This window comes from Grammomys surdaster, unplaced genomic scaffold (assembly GCF_004785775.1).
Source record: "Grammomys surdaster isolate TR1022 unplaced genomic scaffold, NIH_TR_1.0 125861, whole genome shotgun sequence".
Taxonomy (NCBI): Eukaryota; Metazoa; Chordata; class Mammalia; order Rodentia; family Muridae; genus Grammomys; species Grammomys surdaster.
The window spans coordinates 172,869-189,025 of NW_021620687.1; the positions used below are offsets into that span (position 1 = coordinate 172,869).

The following is a 16,157-nucleotide window of genomic DNA, read 5'->3' on the forward strand; positions in this document are numbered from 1 at the left end:
GAAGGAAGGAAGGAAGGAAGGAAGGAAGGAAGGAAGGAAGGAAGGAACCTTCTGTCAACATTTACAAAACCACACTCCCAAACTCTACCCTCTCCCACTGAGGTTTGATTCAGGAAAGTGGGACACAGGGTGGCCGCTACTGCCAGTCTCACCCAGGGAGCTTTCAAAAGGAAGCTGGGCAGGGCTCTTCCCAGGGGATTCTAATCAGCTAACCTGGGGGAATTCTAGTCACAGAGAAGCTAGTTTCCCCTCAGGCAGGGAGACAGTACTGCTGAACCCCACAGAAGACTTCAGTGAGTGGATGAGAAAGGCATCAGGTAGGGGTGAGCAAAATGGGGCATGTACAGAAAGGAGGGCTGGAGACACAAGGAGCATAAAAAGGCAAGAGGGCCTTCACCCTAAGACCCAGTTTAAAGTCCCTGCTAACTTCCACAGGACTGATAAAAAACAATGTTTGTTTGTTTGTTTATTATTATTAATAAGGGTGTGTGCGTGTGTGCGCACACGCGCATACGCGCATGCCTGTGGAGGTCAGAAGATGTCAGGTCTTCTGGGACTGAAGTTACTGGCAGTCATCACCTGGGAATTCAACCTGGATCCTTTAGAAAAGCAGCCAGTACCCTTAACCATCTCTCCAGGCCCCTAAAACCAATGTTCATTAAAGACATCACCATCAGGATATAAAAAGCAGAAACTAAGCCATACTTCTTTCCTGTAGCGAGAGTGTTTGTAGCCTTGACTTTACCTGTACTAGCATTCTCCACTACCTCTCAATCTAAATATACCTCATGAAATACCTTGTTCTATTGGCAATTCTAAAGAAAATTAAGAAAATAAGTAAATTACACATAGTTTAAAGTAGTTTTAAACTTTGCTTTCTGGGGGAACATGGAGATAGAATCTGTATTTAGCTCTGACTCTCCTGGAATTCACTATGTAGACCTGACTGGCCTTGAACTCAAGATACCCACCTGACTCTGTTTCCTAAGTGCTAGCCTCAATACAGGTCTCTATCCCCTTGCTTTCAAGTTGAGGTCTTACTCTGCAGCCCAAGCTTGCCTGGTCCCACCACCAAGTAGTCCAACCTGACCTAGAATTCACAGCAGTATTCATGCCCCAGCCACTGGAGGCTGAGATTATAGGTTTTTTCATTGTGAACACAGACCCAAGGGTAATGAGGAGCCTCACCTTCAGTGGCACAAATTCACAGCAAAGCTAGGTCGGACTCCAATCTTTTTTCCCCAAGACTGTCACCATCAGGCACAAACCTGCCAGCTCCTACATAGTACCCAGATCTGAGCTGAAGGCTTCACATGATGTATAATGAATCCATTCATACTTGATATTCAGTTGACAATCTGTGTACACTGTGCTGGAGACACAGGCTCTCCTGGTTGCCCAGGGTGATGTGAACAGCTTAAACAGTCCTCCCTTCTTTAGTTTGCCCCACCCCCACAAGCAGCTGAAGATATCATACACACTATAACTTCCAGGTGCTTATTTAGTTACATTGTGAGAGCCATCCTCAGTACGTTACATAGTTTCCCATTGTGATTGCCATCCTCAGTATGTTACATAATTTCCCATTGTGATTGCCATCCTCAGTATGTTACATAGTTTCCAAGCTTAAATAACTAGACAATCGCAGGGGAGGTGCAGAGAAAGATACAAGATTTAAGGCAGAAGCCTAGAGGCAGGAATGGAAGCAGAGAGCATAGAAGAATACTGTTGATTGCCTTGCTCCCCATGGCCTTGCTCATGGTAAAAGAACAAATGTACACCAGGTTCCGGGACAGAAAAGGAAATTCTTACTTTTGAAATGGTACAGTGCTGACAGGCTAGGAATCTAGTGTTCCTGAAAACTACCAATGTCATTTTACTTCACTCTAGGTAGAGGCACGATTAAATTCTCAAAATGTAACACTTGAACATCTTTTAAGGTGCATGGTAGCTGCATTAAGACAGTCAAACAAATGAAGAAATCAGTCATGAATGACCCTAGAATATTGATGACTAATGATGCAAACTGAATGATACTCTACTTGCTGGATAGATGTCTTTTGGACTGCAGAGCTATTATCAAAAACTGGATATCAAAATAAGATTTACAAAAAGCATGATGGCTTACAACACTGGGGAAGCAGGGTAGGAAGACAGCGACTACGAGGTCAGCCTGGGCTACATAGAAGGACTTTGTCTAAACAAATAAATCCCTGTGCCAGAGCTGGAAAGAAGGCTCAATGGTTAAAAGCAATTGTTCTTGCTATGGACCTGGGTTCAATTCCTGGCACCCAAATGGCCATTCATAACTACGGCTCTAGGAGCTCCAATCCCCTTTTCTGACATCTGTTAGTACCAGGCACATGTGGTACAGACACACGGACATGTGAGCAAACACCCATGCACAGAAAATGAATTTTTTAAAAAGTCCTGTGTCAATAAATAAACACATGTTCTATAATCTCTACAGAAGCCAAGCGATTCCATGTGCTATACATGAACACAGTAGAACTGTGAAGTAAACTCCCTTGTTCACTGACCAGGAACACACAACACCCAATGAAAAACAAGCATAGCCTATCCCGGCCTTCTAAAGCAGTTAGCTTCTAGGTGATAAAAACAAAAGAAAAATTTGTCTTTGAGACAAAGTCTTGCTGTGGAAGTCATATTACCTCAACCTCGCAATTCTCCTGTCTCAGCAGGAGTGCTGGGCTTACAAGTGTGCACACTGTGTATAGCATGGAAATCTCCTAAAAACCGCTTTGCTTCAACAATCAGCCTTGACCCAGAGTACTGCACCAAAGACAAACCAACAAAACAAATCCACCAAAACTAATTTTTTATTGAAATGACATATTTGCATAACTCTACCACCCCCAAATACTTCAAAACAACTCATGCTTATTATTTGGGGATCAAATTAAAAGTTTCCATTGATGAGTGACAGATCACTCAACACAGAGTTTGGCACGAACATTTTACCACTTAGCTCAGACTGCAGTGCTACTTAAGTGTGGCGACAAGGGCCAAAGGACTTACCTCAAACTGTGGGTAGGGAGGAGTCATGGTTGAAGGGGGCCCTGAGGTGGGAGGTGGCATCCCTGAAGTAGGTGGGAACAGACCCAAGGCATTCAGATTTAATCCAGGGATTAAATGTGCTTGAAGCTGCAATGGTAGAAGAGGATCTTTAATTTTCTTCCAAAACAATCAAGGGAGTATTTATAAATGTTGGAATTCAGATTATGACCTTTTGTCTAATAAAGAAAAAAAAATACCACACTAAGACTGTTTTTTTTTTTTTTTTTTTTTTTAAACACAGTAGGTATTCCACAGAACTATAGGTAGTGCTGACACCTCTGGCACTGTTAAATTTGAGGGCCGGTTTGCATTGCACTGAGGAGTCTCAAAGGCCTGCAAAGGTAGCATGATCTGTCCCTCCTCCACCAGCTCGGAACACTAAGACAGAAGGTGCTCTGCACACGCTGGTCTTCCATAAACAGCCTCAGAGCCCTGCTCTCCCAAAGGAGGACCGAGTGAGCTGCACTTGCTGAAACCACAGCAGGTACTCAGAACAAGTGCTGCGAGACGATCTTCATTCCTTGCCTCTATCTGAATCCTTCAAAAATCAGGTCCAGTCTACACACTAAGTACACCTTTGAGAGGGAGGATACAGGAGCCACGGAGGGGATACTGAGTTGGTGTATTCATTTTTTTTTTTTTTTTTTTTTTTTTTGGTTTTTTTGAGACAGGGTTTCTCTGTGTAGCCCTGGCTGTCCTGGAACTCACTCTGTAGACCAGGCTAGCCTCGAACTCTCGAACTCAGAAATCCACCTGCCTCTGCCTCCCAAGTGCTGGGATTAAAGGCGTGCGTCACCACCGCCCGGCGGTGTATTCATTTTTTAAATGTATGTGTATAGATGCTTTGGTTGCTTGTATAGCTGTACCCTTCTTAGGTTATTGTGTCATACGACAGGCCCAACTGAAGATCGCTCACTTACATTTAACGAGCACCTTTTACCCAGTGGGCTTCCACTGCTGCCACCATTCTGACCATTAAATAGTGGCAGGAGTTTGCTATTAAAGCCTTCGCCACATTTGCCATATGAAATTCTCAATCTCCCAGGTTTCTATGGGTAACACAGCAGTATTTAAACCTGTGCTTCTGCTTTCTTACTCTACAGTGTAGGGGCTGAGGCACGCAGGGCAAGCATTCTAGCACAGATGCTACGCTAAACCTGTACTATAGTCAAGACATGGACCTTCTAAATTCTCAGAATGGACTGGATCTTGCAATCTATCCACCTCAGCCTTCCCAGTTGCTGGTCTCGCTCCGTATGGGCACTTAAACCTGTGTTTTCTAATAGTAAGTTTGCATACATGGTATTTGTAATCTCAAAGAGCGTGTAAAATAGGAGATACCAGCTATCCGATACAGAGAAGAAAGCTGCAGCTCACAAACTGTTGGCAGGAAATAAAACCTGGTTCACCTGCCTCTAATGCTCACATCCTCAAATTAACACAGGAAAGGAGGTGATAACCTTTGGTGGCCAGGGATTAATCATCCCTTGTGTTTCAAGAAGCCAGGGTGCAAACGCTACCTTATTTGTTAGTAACCACTGACAGCCAAGCCCAATGCGAACGTTCGTGTGCCATCCCAGGGACCGGGGATGATGCTGACTACTCACTCAGAACACTTGAAGCACTGGGGCCACTGAAACAGTTCTAGCAAAAGACAGTTCTAACCCTGCATCAGGACAGTGGCATCCCCACACCAGAGCTCACATTCATGGAAGCGATGTCATTTTCGTAAGACTCCCTGATCTTCTTCATTATTTCCTCCTCAGCCTTGGCACATGTCTCAACATTGCCTTTAACTGTAATGGTGCGCTCCGGATTGTACAGCGTCAGTTCCTGCAATCTGTGGGCAGGAGAGTAAAAACAAGAATGTCAGGAGGAGACAGGTGACAGTCATTCAGCCCCACATGGCAACTGAAACCCAATGGCTGGCCCAGCATCATGAGAAAGTTCAGGATCAAGCACAAAGACCCAAATTGGATCTTGTAATGGCTTCCCTCCCACTCTCTCAACAGTACTGATGAGTGCATGGCTTCATCATGTCCAGGTTTTAAACCTGGCACACTTCTTGAGCCCTTCATTCCACCACCGACAGTGAACTGAGGCGGACTGAGCAAAAGGATGTTTGGTGCTACCAGGAGGCAACCAAGCTTTACAGGTTGATCTTAGTCTGAAGCAGCTGACAATTGTGTTTTCTGAAATAAGCAGGTGAATGCAGCAAAGCTCTCCCCAAAGGCAGATCAGCATCTGTGTGAGTGTGCTCAATTTTCTCCAATATTCTCAGAATTTAGATTAAGGCTGGCTAAAGGAAGTAACATAGATCAAGCCATCTTGACTACATTTTTAAATGGTCTATGTTGACCCCACTTAAACCTCTCAACAAACAACAACATTAAGAAAGTCTTTGCTCGGGCTGGAGAGATGGCTCAGTGGTTAAGAGCACCGTCTGCCCTTCCAGAGGTCCTGAGTTCAATTCCCAGCAACTACATGGTGGCTCACAACCATCTTTAGTGAGATCTGATGTCCTCTTCTGGGGTGTGAAGAGAGCAACACTGTACTCACATACGGAAAATAAATAAATCTAAAAAGAAAGAAAGAAAGAAAGGAAGGAAGGTCTTTGCTCAGCTCAGGTCGTACTCAAGATCCAAAGCCATGAGAAGTTGTATCTGTGTACATCTAAGCCTGCAGTAGTCAGCAGCCTTGAGAGGAAAAGCAACTTTTACCACAGGAAGGGGACTATGTACCTAGACTCAAAGAATAGGGGTGTGGGGGTGACTATCACATATGTTCTCAGAGTTAAACACCCATTTTCACTGCTAGGAACATGGTGGAGACTAACCTCGAACCAGAAGGATGGGCTACTATTCTTCTCCTCATATGTGTTTAAAATGTAAATCATGTAATGAAGGCATGAGTGCACTGTAACAGTCTAAGTTTCCTTAGACTATGTAAGTGTGTGAGTCAAGCCTCTACTGTCGAGCCATTCCTGTCAAGCACTGTGTGTTGTAACGTTATCATCCGTTTACAGCTCATCTGCCATTTCTACCTTCTCGGCAGCTATGACAGAAACCAAGGATTATCACCCCAGAAAAAAAGAAACTTTTCCTTATTTTCACAGTAGGCATGTACCCACGTGTGATAGCACACCTCAAAAATTATGCCTCCCACAAAGAAATCTGCAGTCTCTACACACATGGAAAAGGGCTGACTTGTGTAGATCATATGATGAATTCTGAGGTTCCATCATAAGACATCGCAGCTTCCAGCACCTTCTCTCCCTTGGCTTGCTCCCTCTCCTGTTCAAGAGCAGCCCTGTGGCCAGGCCCCATGCTGAGGTCCTGAGCCACTGACCCTCATAAACAAGCCATGAAATACATATTGACTATTGTCTTAAGCTGTCAAATGGTGGCATAATTTGTAATACAGCAAAATAAAATAAATTAGGTTAAAATTGCAACTTGGGAAATAAATGCCAACAATACCATGAAGACTGGCTGGAAAATATGAATGTTGAGGATTAAAATGCCTGCCACCCCTGGGAGAACACAAAATACTTTCAGGATGGTTAGAAACAGGGCAGGCAGCAGGCCTAACAGCAGAGCAGAAGCATCTGTAAGCAGGGAGCTGTGAACAAAACACACGGCTTAAAAACAGGATATGGAAGACCCTGATTCACACACAAGATGGCACTTACGGAGATATTGTGATTTTAGTGTCCGTGTCTTGCTCAATTTTTTTCAGGTTTCTTCCTTCTTTACCAATGAGACGGCCTACAAAGTTATTGTGAGCTAAGATCTTCAAGGGGATCTCCTCTGTGCTGTAAACAGAAAAATGGTCATAAAGTCAGGGAAAGTGAACCACTGGATACAAAGACAATGTTCTTTTGTTAAACATTTCCTCCCTGGCTGCAGAATGAGAAATCTCACACTGGCTCCAGTTTAAAGTGAGCTGGCAATTAACCTACATTCCAGCAACTCATGCAGGTCAGAGGGTAAGAAATAGCAGGTTATTTACATAGGAACTCATCTTTAAGACAGTTTTTCTTTTAATCACATCAGGTAATATCTACTCTCAGTGATAGATTCTCTTAGTCAAAGTGGAACACACTGTATAAATCAAAATACTGCATAAAAATAAAAAACACAGTATAAAAGTGCAATGCCAAGATGACCCTGAAGCCACACAGCTGAGATAACCACGTTCTAAAAACTCAGCAGTGGCCCCTCATGGGGAAAGCAAAGAGCAGACATGGAGCCTGCTCTCTGTATTCTGTGCCTTTGGGGAGCCCTGCTTCCCTTTTCTCTTTCCGTGATTAGGTGGTATGAGTGTGTATACACATCCATGTAGGTGTACTCACCCATGAGTGCATATGTGTTGGCCAGAGGTGTATCTGCCTCTATCGCTCACTACCTTATCTTTTGAGACAGTGGCTCTCACTGAACCAGGAGCTCACTGATTGGCTCGACAGGCTGGCCAGAGAACTCCCAGGACCTGTTGTCTCTACTTCCTCAAAGCCAGAGATACACAAAAGCCACTAGCACAGCCAGCTTTGCCATGGGTCTAGGGACCCAAGTTCAGGTCCTCAAGCTTACGCAGCAGACACCTTACCCACTGGACTTCTTTCCCAGCACCCTTTCGGAATTTCCACGTTACATATCCAGCTTTTCAAATGCTACAAGGAACTCCATGGCAGTGGGCTTTCCCTTTATTTTTTCTATACTAAAAACACTATTATACCCACAAACACCTATCACTAATGCACACATACAGTGGACTTTACAAAGTAAATAAAAGCAATGAGGTCCTAGGCTACCTCCTTGAGCCTTCCTTGCTCTGTTCAGTACATCAAAGCGGCAGAGAACCCAACCTGACTTGGTGATGGCAGAGACACTCAGCTCTAAACTGATCCCCCAGATCACCCTCCAGTTGCATCTAGTACAGGGTTAGGCTTTCACACCCCCATGCCCCACTGTGCATGGTGGGGCTGGCTACAGACAAAAACAGAATGCACAAGGTTTGCCAGTAAAGACCTGGGGCCTGTCTGGGGTGAAGCCCAAATGACTTCTGGGCCCTCAGTAGGCTACATGCCTTAGCCGCCTTCTTCTAGCTGTGTGTCTCTTCCCCTTTACAGCTGCTTGTTCCACATCAAGTATGAATGAAAGTGGAGTATGTCAGTTTCTATAAGACTTAACGTTTCATACCAAGTCAATAGTAACAAACACTATCTCATCAGGATAGCATTCCCCTCTGCTGCTTAGCAATTCCCAAAGACTGTGTCAGAGAAATCTGCAACAAAGAAAGAACCCTCTTCACAGGCTAGACCTCGTTACTCACAATTTTATATCTTGCGCTTCCTTATGCATAATCTCCAGAATAGACTTACAAGCTGCAGAGGTGCCTTCAGGGGTAGAGAGGATAGTAATGGACTTCTCCGCGGCCCCTGTATTCTCCTTACGATGGACATCGATTCTGATAGCAGGCATGAGGAGAGGAAAATGAGAACAGTCAGTGTGTATTCACCACAAGGAGTCTTCAATTACCAACTGCAAGCCCCAGGACTAATAGGAGAACCAAGGAAGACCCACTTTAATAAAAAGCAGAAACTCATGGTCAGCTGTCAGCACCAGTGCATTACAGATAGGGTGGGGGATATATTTTAAGACAAGGTCCAAGGTATCTGGGCTGCCTTAAACTTCCTACAGAGTGGAAAGGACCTTGACCTCCAGTTCTCCCTCTTCTGCAGGCAGAGTGCTAAGACCACAGGCATTCACCACCACGCCCAGCTCATGCAAACCTGGGAAGTTTTGTGCATTCTTGTTATGGTGGGTAATATTGATTGTCATCTTGATGGGGCTTACAGTCACCATGGTAACAAATTTTCAAGCACGTTTGAGAGTTTCTATTGGAGAAAGCACACTATAAATGGGGCAACACCATGTTATGGTCTGGGAGTCTGGACTGTATAGAAAGGAGATAGATAGCAGTACGAATAGGAGCCTTCATCCTTCCCGATACCTGACTACGATGCTGCAATGTGACCAAATGCCTCCTGCTCTACTCTGTCACTACGAAGATGGCTGTCTTCCCTCGAACCTGAGTCAGTAAAAGCCTTTCCTGCCTTAAACTTGTATTATCACAGCAACCAGACATGTAACTAATACACTAAGCAACACCAAACTTCAGACAAACTTCAATTCCAACCAAGCATGGCCATCTTTTCATTCTGCCTACGCTGTGTGTGCTTAAAGCTTCCCTTTATATGCTCAGAGCCGTCATGTAGTGTCAAGAGCCTGAGATGCAGAGAACTATGCATGTCAAGAGAGCCACAGCCAGAATCCCACACCCAGGTTGGTCCCCTGTCAGACACAGAATGTTCGCCAGTCACCCTATGGCAGACCTTACTGAGCCAGCATTTGTTTACAGGGTTCTGTAAAAAGTAGCTGCAGACTGTATAACACAGTAAGAAGTCTTTGATCTTAAGTGAAAATAACATGTATCATTTTTAAAGTTCCAAGTTGACAGACAGATGCATGTAAGAAGTCCTATATAAAGATACAAAGCCCAAAACTTAATGACTGAGGTGACAAGAATCTAATTCATTCTTTTAAAATTTTGTGCATTTGTACAATTTTAATTAACCATGAATTAAGTTTACTGTTGTAAGAACAATAATTACCTCTAAGTGTATGTTTTAGGAACATGTAAGCAAAACTGCTGGGTGGTCCTTGAGTTTCCTCCTCTCTTAAGGACTCACTACCATGAGAACACCTACTTCAACAAGCCAATAAAATGAAGCTTGCCTTTCATTTTATTAGAATTTGTCTCAGAATTAAAGCCTGTGACTTAATATAGAAATGAGACAAATAAGTGCTATGAGAATAAAATATTTTGAAGTGTGTCTTAGATAACAGAGCCAATCCCATCTTCCTAACCAGCTTTACAACCTAATCACTGTCAGCCATGTGGCTGTCCTCTAACATGCTCATGGCCCCTCCTTTGGTGTATATTTCCACCCCTTTACTGGGCTGAGGGCTATAAAACTCTGATCCTGAGAGGGGAATGTTGCTCTGGTGATCAGCACCCTCCCCTGGGACTATTCCAGAAACACAGGTTCTGGTAATGATTAGTTACAACGGCAAGAATTAATTAAATCCACCGGCACAGCTCAGCAACCAAATCATCAGATATGACAAAAACCACTCCCTTCTGCTTTGCCCCATCTGCCTACCTTAAGTTCAACTGAAAGCTCCTTTATCTGACAGATCTCATTAGCAGTCTGGAAGGAACTAAAGCTGCTACACCAAAAAGCAACCATGGACTAAGTTCCCAAAGGCAAGGGATGGAAGGGGGCAAGTCACTCTACACTTTCAGATGAAAGCTAGGAAAGCTGATCCACGCCCCAGCTTCTTACACTGTGGGTCACAACCTCACATGGGTCCCATTACTAAATGTGAGGGCTGTGAAAATGTTTGCAATAGAAAAAGTTTCTGAACAGGAGGTGACCAAAATTCATTTCCCAATCTCAAGTGGTATGAATCAAATGTTTCTGGAAGCACTTCGTTCTGAACAGACAATATGCACTCTTTGAACCACACCCTGTATGTATTTCCTTTACATCAAGAACACTGCCTTCAACATCTCAGATGCAGGGTTATGTGCAGAACCACCGTTCTTACTGTACACCTAAAGTACTCTGTTCTTAGGGAAACATAATGGCTTACTTGAGAGAAACAAAGACTTCTGACACTTTCTTACCATCATTTCTCAACATACATCAAATTGGCATGTTCTGGATTGCACTGTGTAAAAATATTTGATTTTAGATATTGGTATTTGAGTTGCTGATTCGAGTTTCATTAAAAAAAAATCATTAAATGATTTTGGCTTGGGATTGGGACAGACTTTCCAACAACTTCAGGAAGGGCCTAAATGCACTTGTGCCGCCGTTGTGTCCTGCGTGTTTATGTGGAGCAGCTGCTCCGCGGCCTCCAGGGTAACTACTCGGCCAGTGTCTCGTCCTCTACGAGACAACAAACAATGCATCTATCTCATTACTGTGCAAAATCAGCTTCCATCTTTAACTGATGGCAAAATCACGTGAATACCAAAGAAATGCTTTTAAATACATTTTTAAGGCTTTATTATCAGTAAACGCTTGATTTGAACCACAGACCAGTTTCTGAAGGATTTTCTTAGGTAAATTGGGGTCACACGGAAAATTTAAGAGGCTTCGACCTAGACAATAAATAGTTCAGTTGTTCTCCCCACCCACTAATTATGAATTTGGAATCATTAATTTTGCACATAGTTATCCAACACCTAGTGTCTCTTGCTTCAAAGCAGGGATGAGCAGGACAGGATGTCCCAGCAGGTTGAGTAAACATGCAACCATCACTAGATATAATTCTTTTAGGTTCTGCATGAAAATGAGCCTTCCAGTTGGCTTCAGGCAGGACGCCGTGATGAATATGGATGTCTCTCTGAGGCCCATGGAACACACTCAGGCATAAGGTACAACACCATGGTGCTATTTTCCGAAAAAGACCATGCTTAATTTCTCTAATTACATGAAACTCTTATTCTTACTAAGTTTAAAAACTAAAATCATCTAGTCATTTCTGTAGATGGGTCAAGCTGAAGAAGGTGTTGTCTGCTGCATACAACCCCTTCCCCCATTAACTTCCTTCCTAGAGAATGCTTCAGTTCTTCAGGGAGCATGGCTGAACAGGGCCAGCAATGTGTCTGTCATGTAGCACTCTACGAAGGTAGAAGTAGAGGCAGAGTTTATCAGCTTCTTTGAATCAAAATATCCATAGACGGCACGAAGCGTGGTTTGCAGGGTAAAACAAGTGACCTGTAACACGACGGAACTTGCGATCTGAGACAGGGCCTTAGATTTGGGCAATGGGTTTCACACATAGTTCGTGCACAGCCATTTTGATCATTTGAAAATGTAGTGGCTTCTTGTGTATCAGGCGGTGGCCCTGTACACTCGGGCTGTAGTGAAAAATGACATTAGTTCCCGCCTGCCTCTACCCAAGTGAGCTCTGATATTTGGTCATGATTTTCTGATCCCTTAAAGCCTGACAAATAACATTATCAAACATCCTCAAGAAAAAGCCATTCTAAGTTCAGCTTAATCACAGGACAAATTTAGACTGGAGGATGGAACCTTTTTCTTCACGTGTGTGTGTGTGTGTGTGTGTGTGTGTGTGTGTGTATGCGTGTGTGTGTGTATGTGTGTGTGTATGTGTGTGTGTGTATGTGTGTATGTATGTGTGTGTGTGTATGTGTGTGTGTGTGTGTGTATGTGTGAGTGGGCATGTCTGGATGCACATGGAAAGAGGTCCGTTGGGCTGGAAAGATTGCTTAGCAGTTAAAAACACTGCTCATGCAGAGGAACTGAGTTTAATCTCCAGGACTCACAACAAGAAGCTCACACAACCTACAACTCTGGTTCTAAGGGACCTAATGCTCTCTTCTGGCTACTATAGGCACACACACACACAAACACACACACACGCGTGCACACGTAAATAAATAAATGTAAAACATTTTCTGAAAAGTCAGAGGACAACTTTCAGGAGCCTGTCTCTCCTTCCATCTCAGGATGCAGGGATGGACTGCAGGTGGTGGTAAGGGCTTTGATGTGCTGAGCTAACTTGCCAGCCTTATTTGGTTATGTTTGTTTCATATAGCCCCAGCTATCTTCAAATTCATTACATAGATAAGAAAATGTTCAGGAACTCCTGATCCTCCTGCTCCCTCCTCCTGAGACAGGTATGTACCATGTCATCCATACTGACACTGAGGAAAGACAGGTAGAGGACCGAAGTCTGGCAGGGGGGACAAGTGGCAGAGAATGACCTATACACACAGCCCTATAGTCCCCTGGGCCGTTCCTATCACTGTAGCATCAGGTACTGCTTGCTTTCCATTCCTGTGAGAAAATGAGGCTTTCTTTGAGGTTTTATGCAACCGACAATGTATGACCAGATGACAAGGCTTCCCTAGCCACAGTCCCAGGCACTGTGGATGAGAGCTCCTAGCCCTGTCTCACACAGATACTGAACACAAAGGGGAAGACAGATGGCCACCCATTCCCACATACTCACTTAGACTGGGTCTGCTTCGTGATGTTGCGAATGGTGGCACCTTCTTTTCCTATAATGGCTCCAACAAACTGGGTGGGAACCAGCAGGCGCAGAGGCAGGTCACAGGGTTTCTGCTTGGACACTGATCCTGGAGACGCCTGCCTGGATGAGCCCCGCTGCCCTGGCCCCCGGCGCCCTCGGAGCTGAGGGGAGGGATTTTGCTGGGCAGCAGTTTCATCTGGGATGTAAGCAACCTTCAAGGTGAAGTTCTCTAACTGGAATCCATTCAATTTGTCTAAGGCTCTGAAAAGTTACAAGAAGCAGAGGTTGGGAAGGTTACATGGTAACCTGTACACAGCAGAATACAGCTCCCCCATTAAGAACCATCAGTCCCAAAGCTGATGAATACAGTCACTGTACAGGACAAATCTTACCCACACTCTTCTTTAAAGTCTATGCCTAGGGAAGGCCAGCAGGTTTCAAAGGCACACAATTTTAATCTCCCAGTGAGAAACCAAAACAAAAAAATCATGGTAAACTCCTGATTTGGTTAAATCAAGAAGTAATAGCTTGGAAATACCCCCTGAGGAAAGGAGCCCGCAGCTCCAAAGTAACTTAGCCCTTATCCCAAGCAAGGGCCTTAAAGAAATCACTGAACAAACATCCCTACAGCTACAGGGCACTCACTGGCTGTATACTCAGTAAAATTTCATGCTGAGCCACGCTCAGGAAAACACCAGCAGTTCCCTCATCTGGGGTGGAGTTTTGATCTGATCTCAGGGAGGGGGAGACGGCAGCTGGAAGAAAGGGAAGAGGGAAGCTCCTCTTCCCGTCATCCACCTGGTATCCTTTGTATCTGCATGGTGAGAACTTGAGGCTTTGCCCACATTTTCAGCTTTATCGTAACATTTATACAAGATGGCACACAATTTCAGCACACATGCCAGGGGGTTTAAATTAAATGTATTGCTGGTGGAGGTGTGCAGGGTATAAGTGATGGTCAGAGAAGGACTCTGTAGGGTCAGTCCTCCCTCCCTCCCTCCCTCTCTTTGTGAGTTGTGAGGATCAAAGTTAGGCTGTCAGGCTGCATTGTCGGCAGGCAAGGATCTTTACCTGCCGAGTCATCCCACAGTCCCTCCAAACCAAGAATTAGGACATGCCAGTACCACAGGAAACCTGTCAGGGCCCCGCTTCAGTAATTCCTCATTTTCTACCATGAATACAGAGCAATGCTGAGTCTCTATGTAAGTATATACACTAAGTATCCTGTGCCGTCTCTGCTCTTGTTTCAATGTAACATAGTCAGTCTCCCTTCCACACTCAGACAGGGAAGCTGACTGACTGCTGCCGTGTATAGAGCCAAGATTTCAAGGGTTCAAATCCTCTAGCTCTTAAGGCACCCACACCTTCCTAACTCCCTGGAGCAAAACAAAATGGGGGCGAGGAGGCTCTCCCACTTTCCTGGTCAGATTCTGTGGGAGCTACCACTCAGCTCCTGCAGGTAAAGATAAGAGCATCAAACACTTTCTCTAGCAGCTCCATGCATGCCATTTCTGTCTTAGTTTGTTTTCTTACTTGAACATCTACTTTTCAATTCTTAAACGGAAAGAAGAGGATACAAGGTGTCCTTAGCACTACACTACATGGGTCTGAGAATGGGACGGGAGGCCCAGGCAGGCCACCACGAAAGCTCATGCTGCTGTCTTCAGACAGAATTCTAGGTTTTCCCCTTATTTCTACCTTGTCCTACATCCCCTGGCACACAAATGAACCATTGTCAAAAGCTGGAGTTCCAAAGTACAGCAGGGCCAAGGTGCTCTGTCACTTTTCTCAGGTTGCTAAGTACAGCATCTCTGCAAATGTCTCAGCTCCTCTGCCTGTTTCACAAATGTGGGAGCAAGTACTCTCAGCCCCTGCTGAAGTCTGGTTGTGGCTGTGATGTGCAGTGCTCTGTGGCTGACTTGTTTTCAAATATACTAGGTGGGGGGTGACTTCCACATGATTTTCTGTCAGAGGGCATGCTTTACACAAACACCAGAGGCTGACTTATCACCAATGCCCCAGTAACAGGACCTCACACACTGGTCTTTGCTTTCTTCTTAAGCAAATGTAGATTAGATCTGAAAGGAGAAAATGGGGACGTTTTATTAATAAATAGATGTCTATTTATGCTACAAAATTGGATTTTCAACTTTTGTTTTTTTTTTTTTTTGGGGGGGGGTTTCGAGACAGGTTTTCTCTGTGTAGCCCTGGCTGTCCTGGAACTCACTCTGTAGACCAGGCTGGCCTCGAACTCAGGAATCTGCCTGCCTCTCCCTCCCAAGTGCTGGGATTAAAGGCGTGTGCCACCACTGCCCGGCAATTTTCAACAATTTTAAAGATTAAAGTAATTCAAAGCCATTCTGAAGGCCAGATGAAATCATGAAAGATTCTTCCAAACATCTCAACTAAATGAAGGAATCACAAACCCTTCTTAGACATAAAAAAGGAGACCATTCACCATCTGCCCTTCATTAGGAAACTGGGCACTGCTGTCTTTAGCAGTTAGTAGATCTTACCATGGAATAAAGCCAGAAATGATACAGAAAGAGTGAGAGAGATACACAGACATCCTTCCTCATGGGGATAAACAGAGGAAAGTATATGTTGCCAGATACTTCTGTGTATTCCAGAACACTCTAAACAAAGACACACATGTCCCAAGAAACAACTCTCAAGTTGGCAGAAACCATAATTTGTATATTCTACTGCAATGTTTTAAATAGTGTTCCTCTGAAGGAAGAGATTCTTCCAGGGAAGAAGTGAGAAAGCATAAAAATTGTGGTACCCGGTATAGTCAGGGAACCACGTTCTAAGCACAGGCGACTCTGGGGGGCAAGAAGACAGCAGTTACACCAGGTGCACCCAGCTGTGTGTATGACTGACACAAGCTGAGTTCCGCCTCAAACCACATGCTCCGAATGAGGTCAGAACTTAAGAGAGTACAGC

General features: G+C 44.4%; 1 protein-coding gene across 3 annotated transcripts in view; it reads right to left on the bottom strand.

Annotated features, from left to right (window-relative positions):
- Igf2bp3 (insulin like growth factor 2 mRNA binding protein 3) overlaps positions 1-16,157 on the bottom strand; it is a 120,567-nt gene that overhangs the window by 17,303 nt on the left and 87,107 nt on the right. The window contains exons 6-10 of one of the 3 annotated variants that reach the window (XM_028790048.1): positions 13,191-13,472; positions 8,410-8,544; positions 6,770-6,892; positions 4,783-4,918; positions 3,040-3,165 (exon numbers count right to left, since the gene is read on the bottom strand). In XM_028790048.1, the coding sequence (XP_028645881.1) occupies positions 3,040-3,165; positions 4,783-4,918; positions 6,770-6,892; positions 8,410-8,544; positions 13,191-13,472 (802 nt within the window). The remainder of the gene's footprint in view (positions 1-3,039; positions 3,166-4,782; positions 4,919-6,769; positions 6,893-8,409; positions 8,545-13,190; positions 13,473-16,157) is intronic. The other 2 variants (XM_028790046.1, XM_028790049.1) reach the window with 2 other exon arrangements.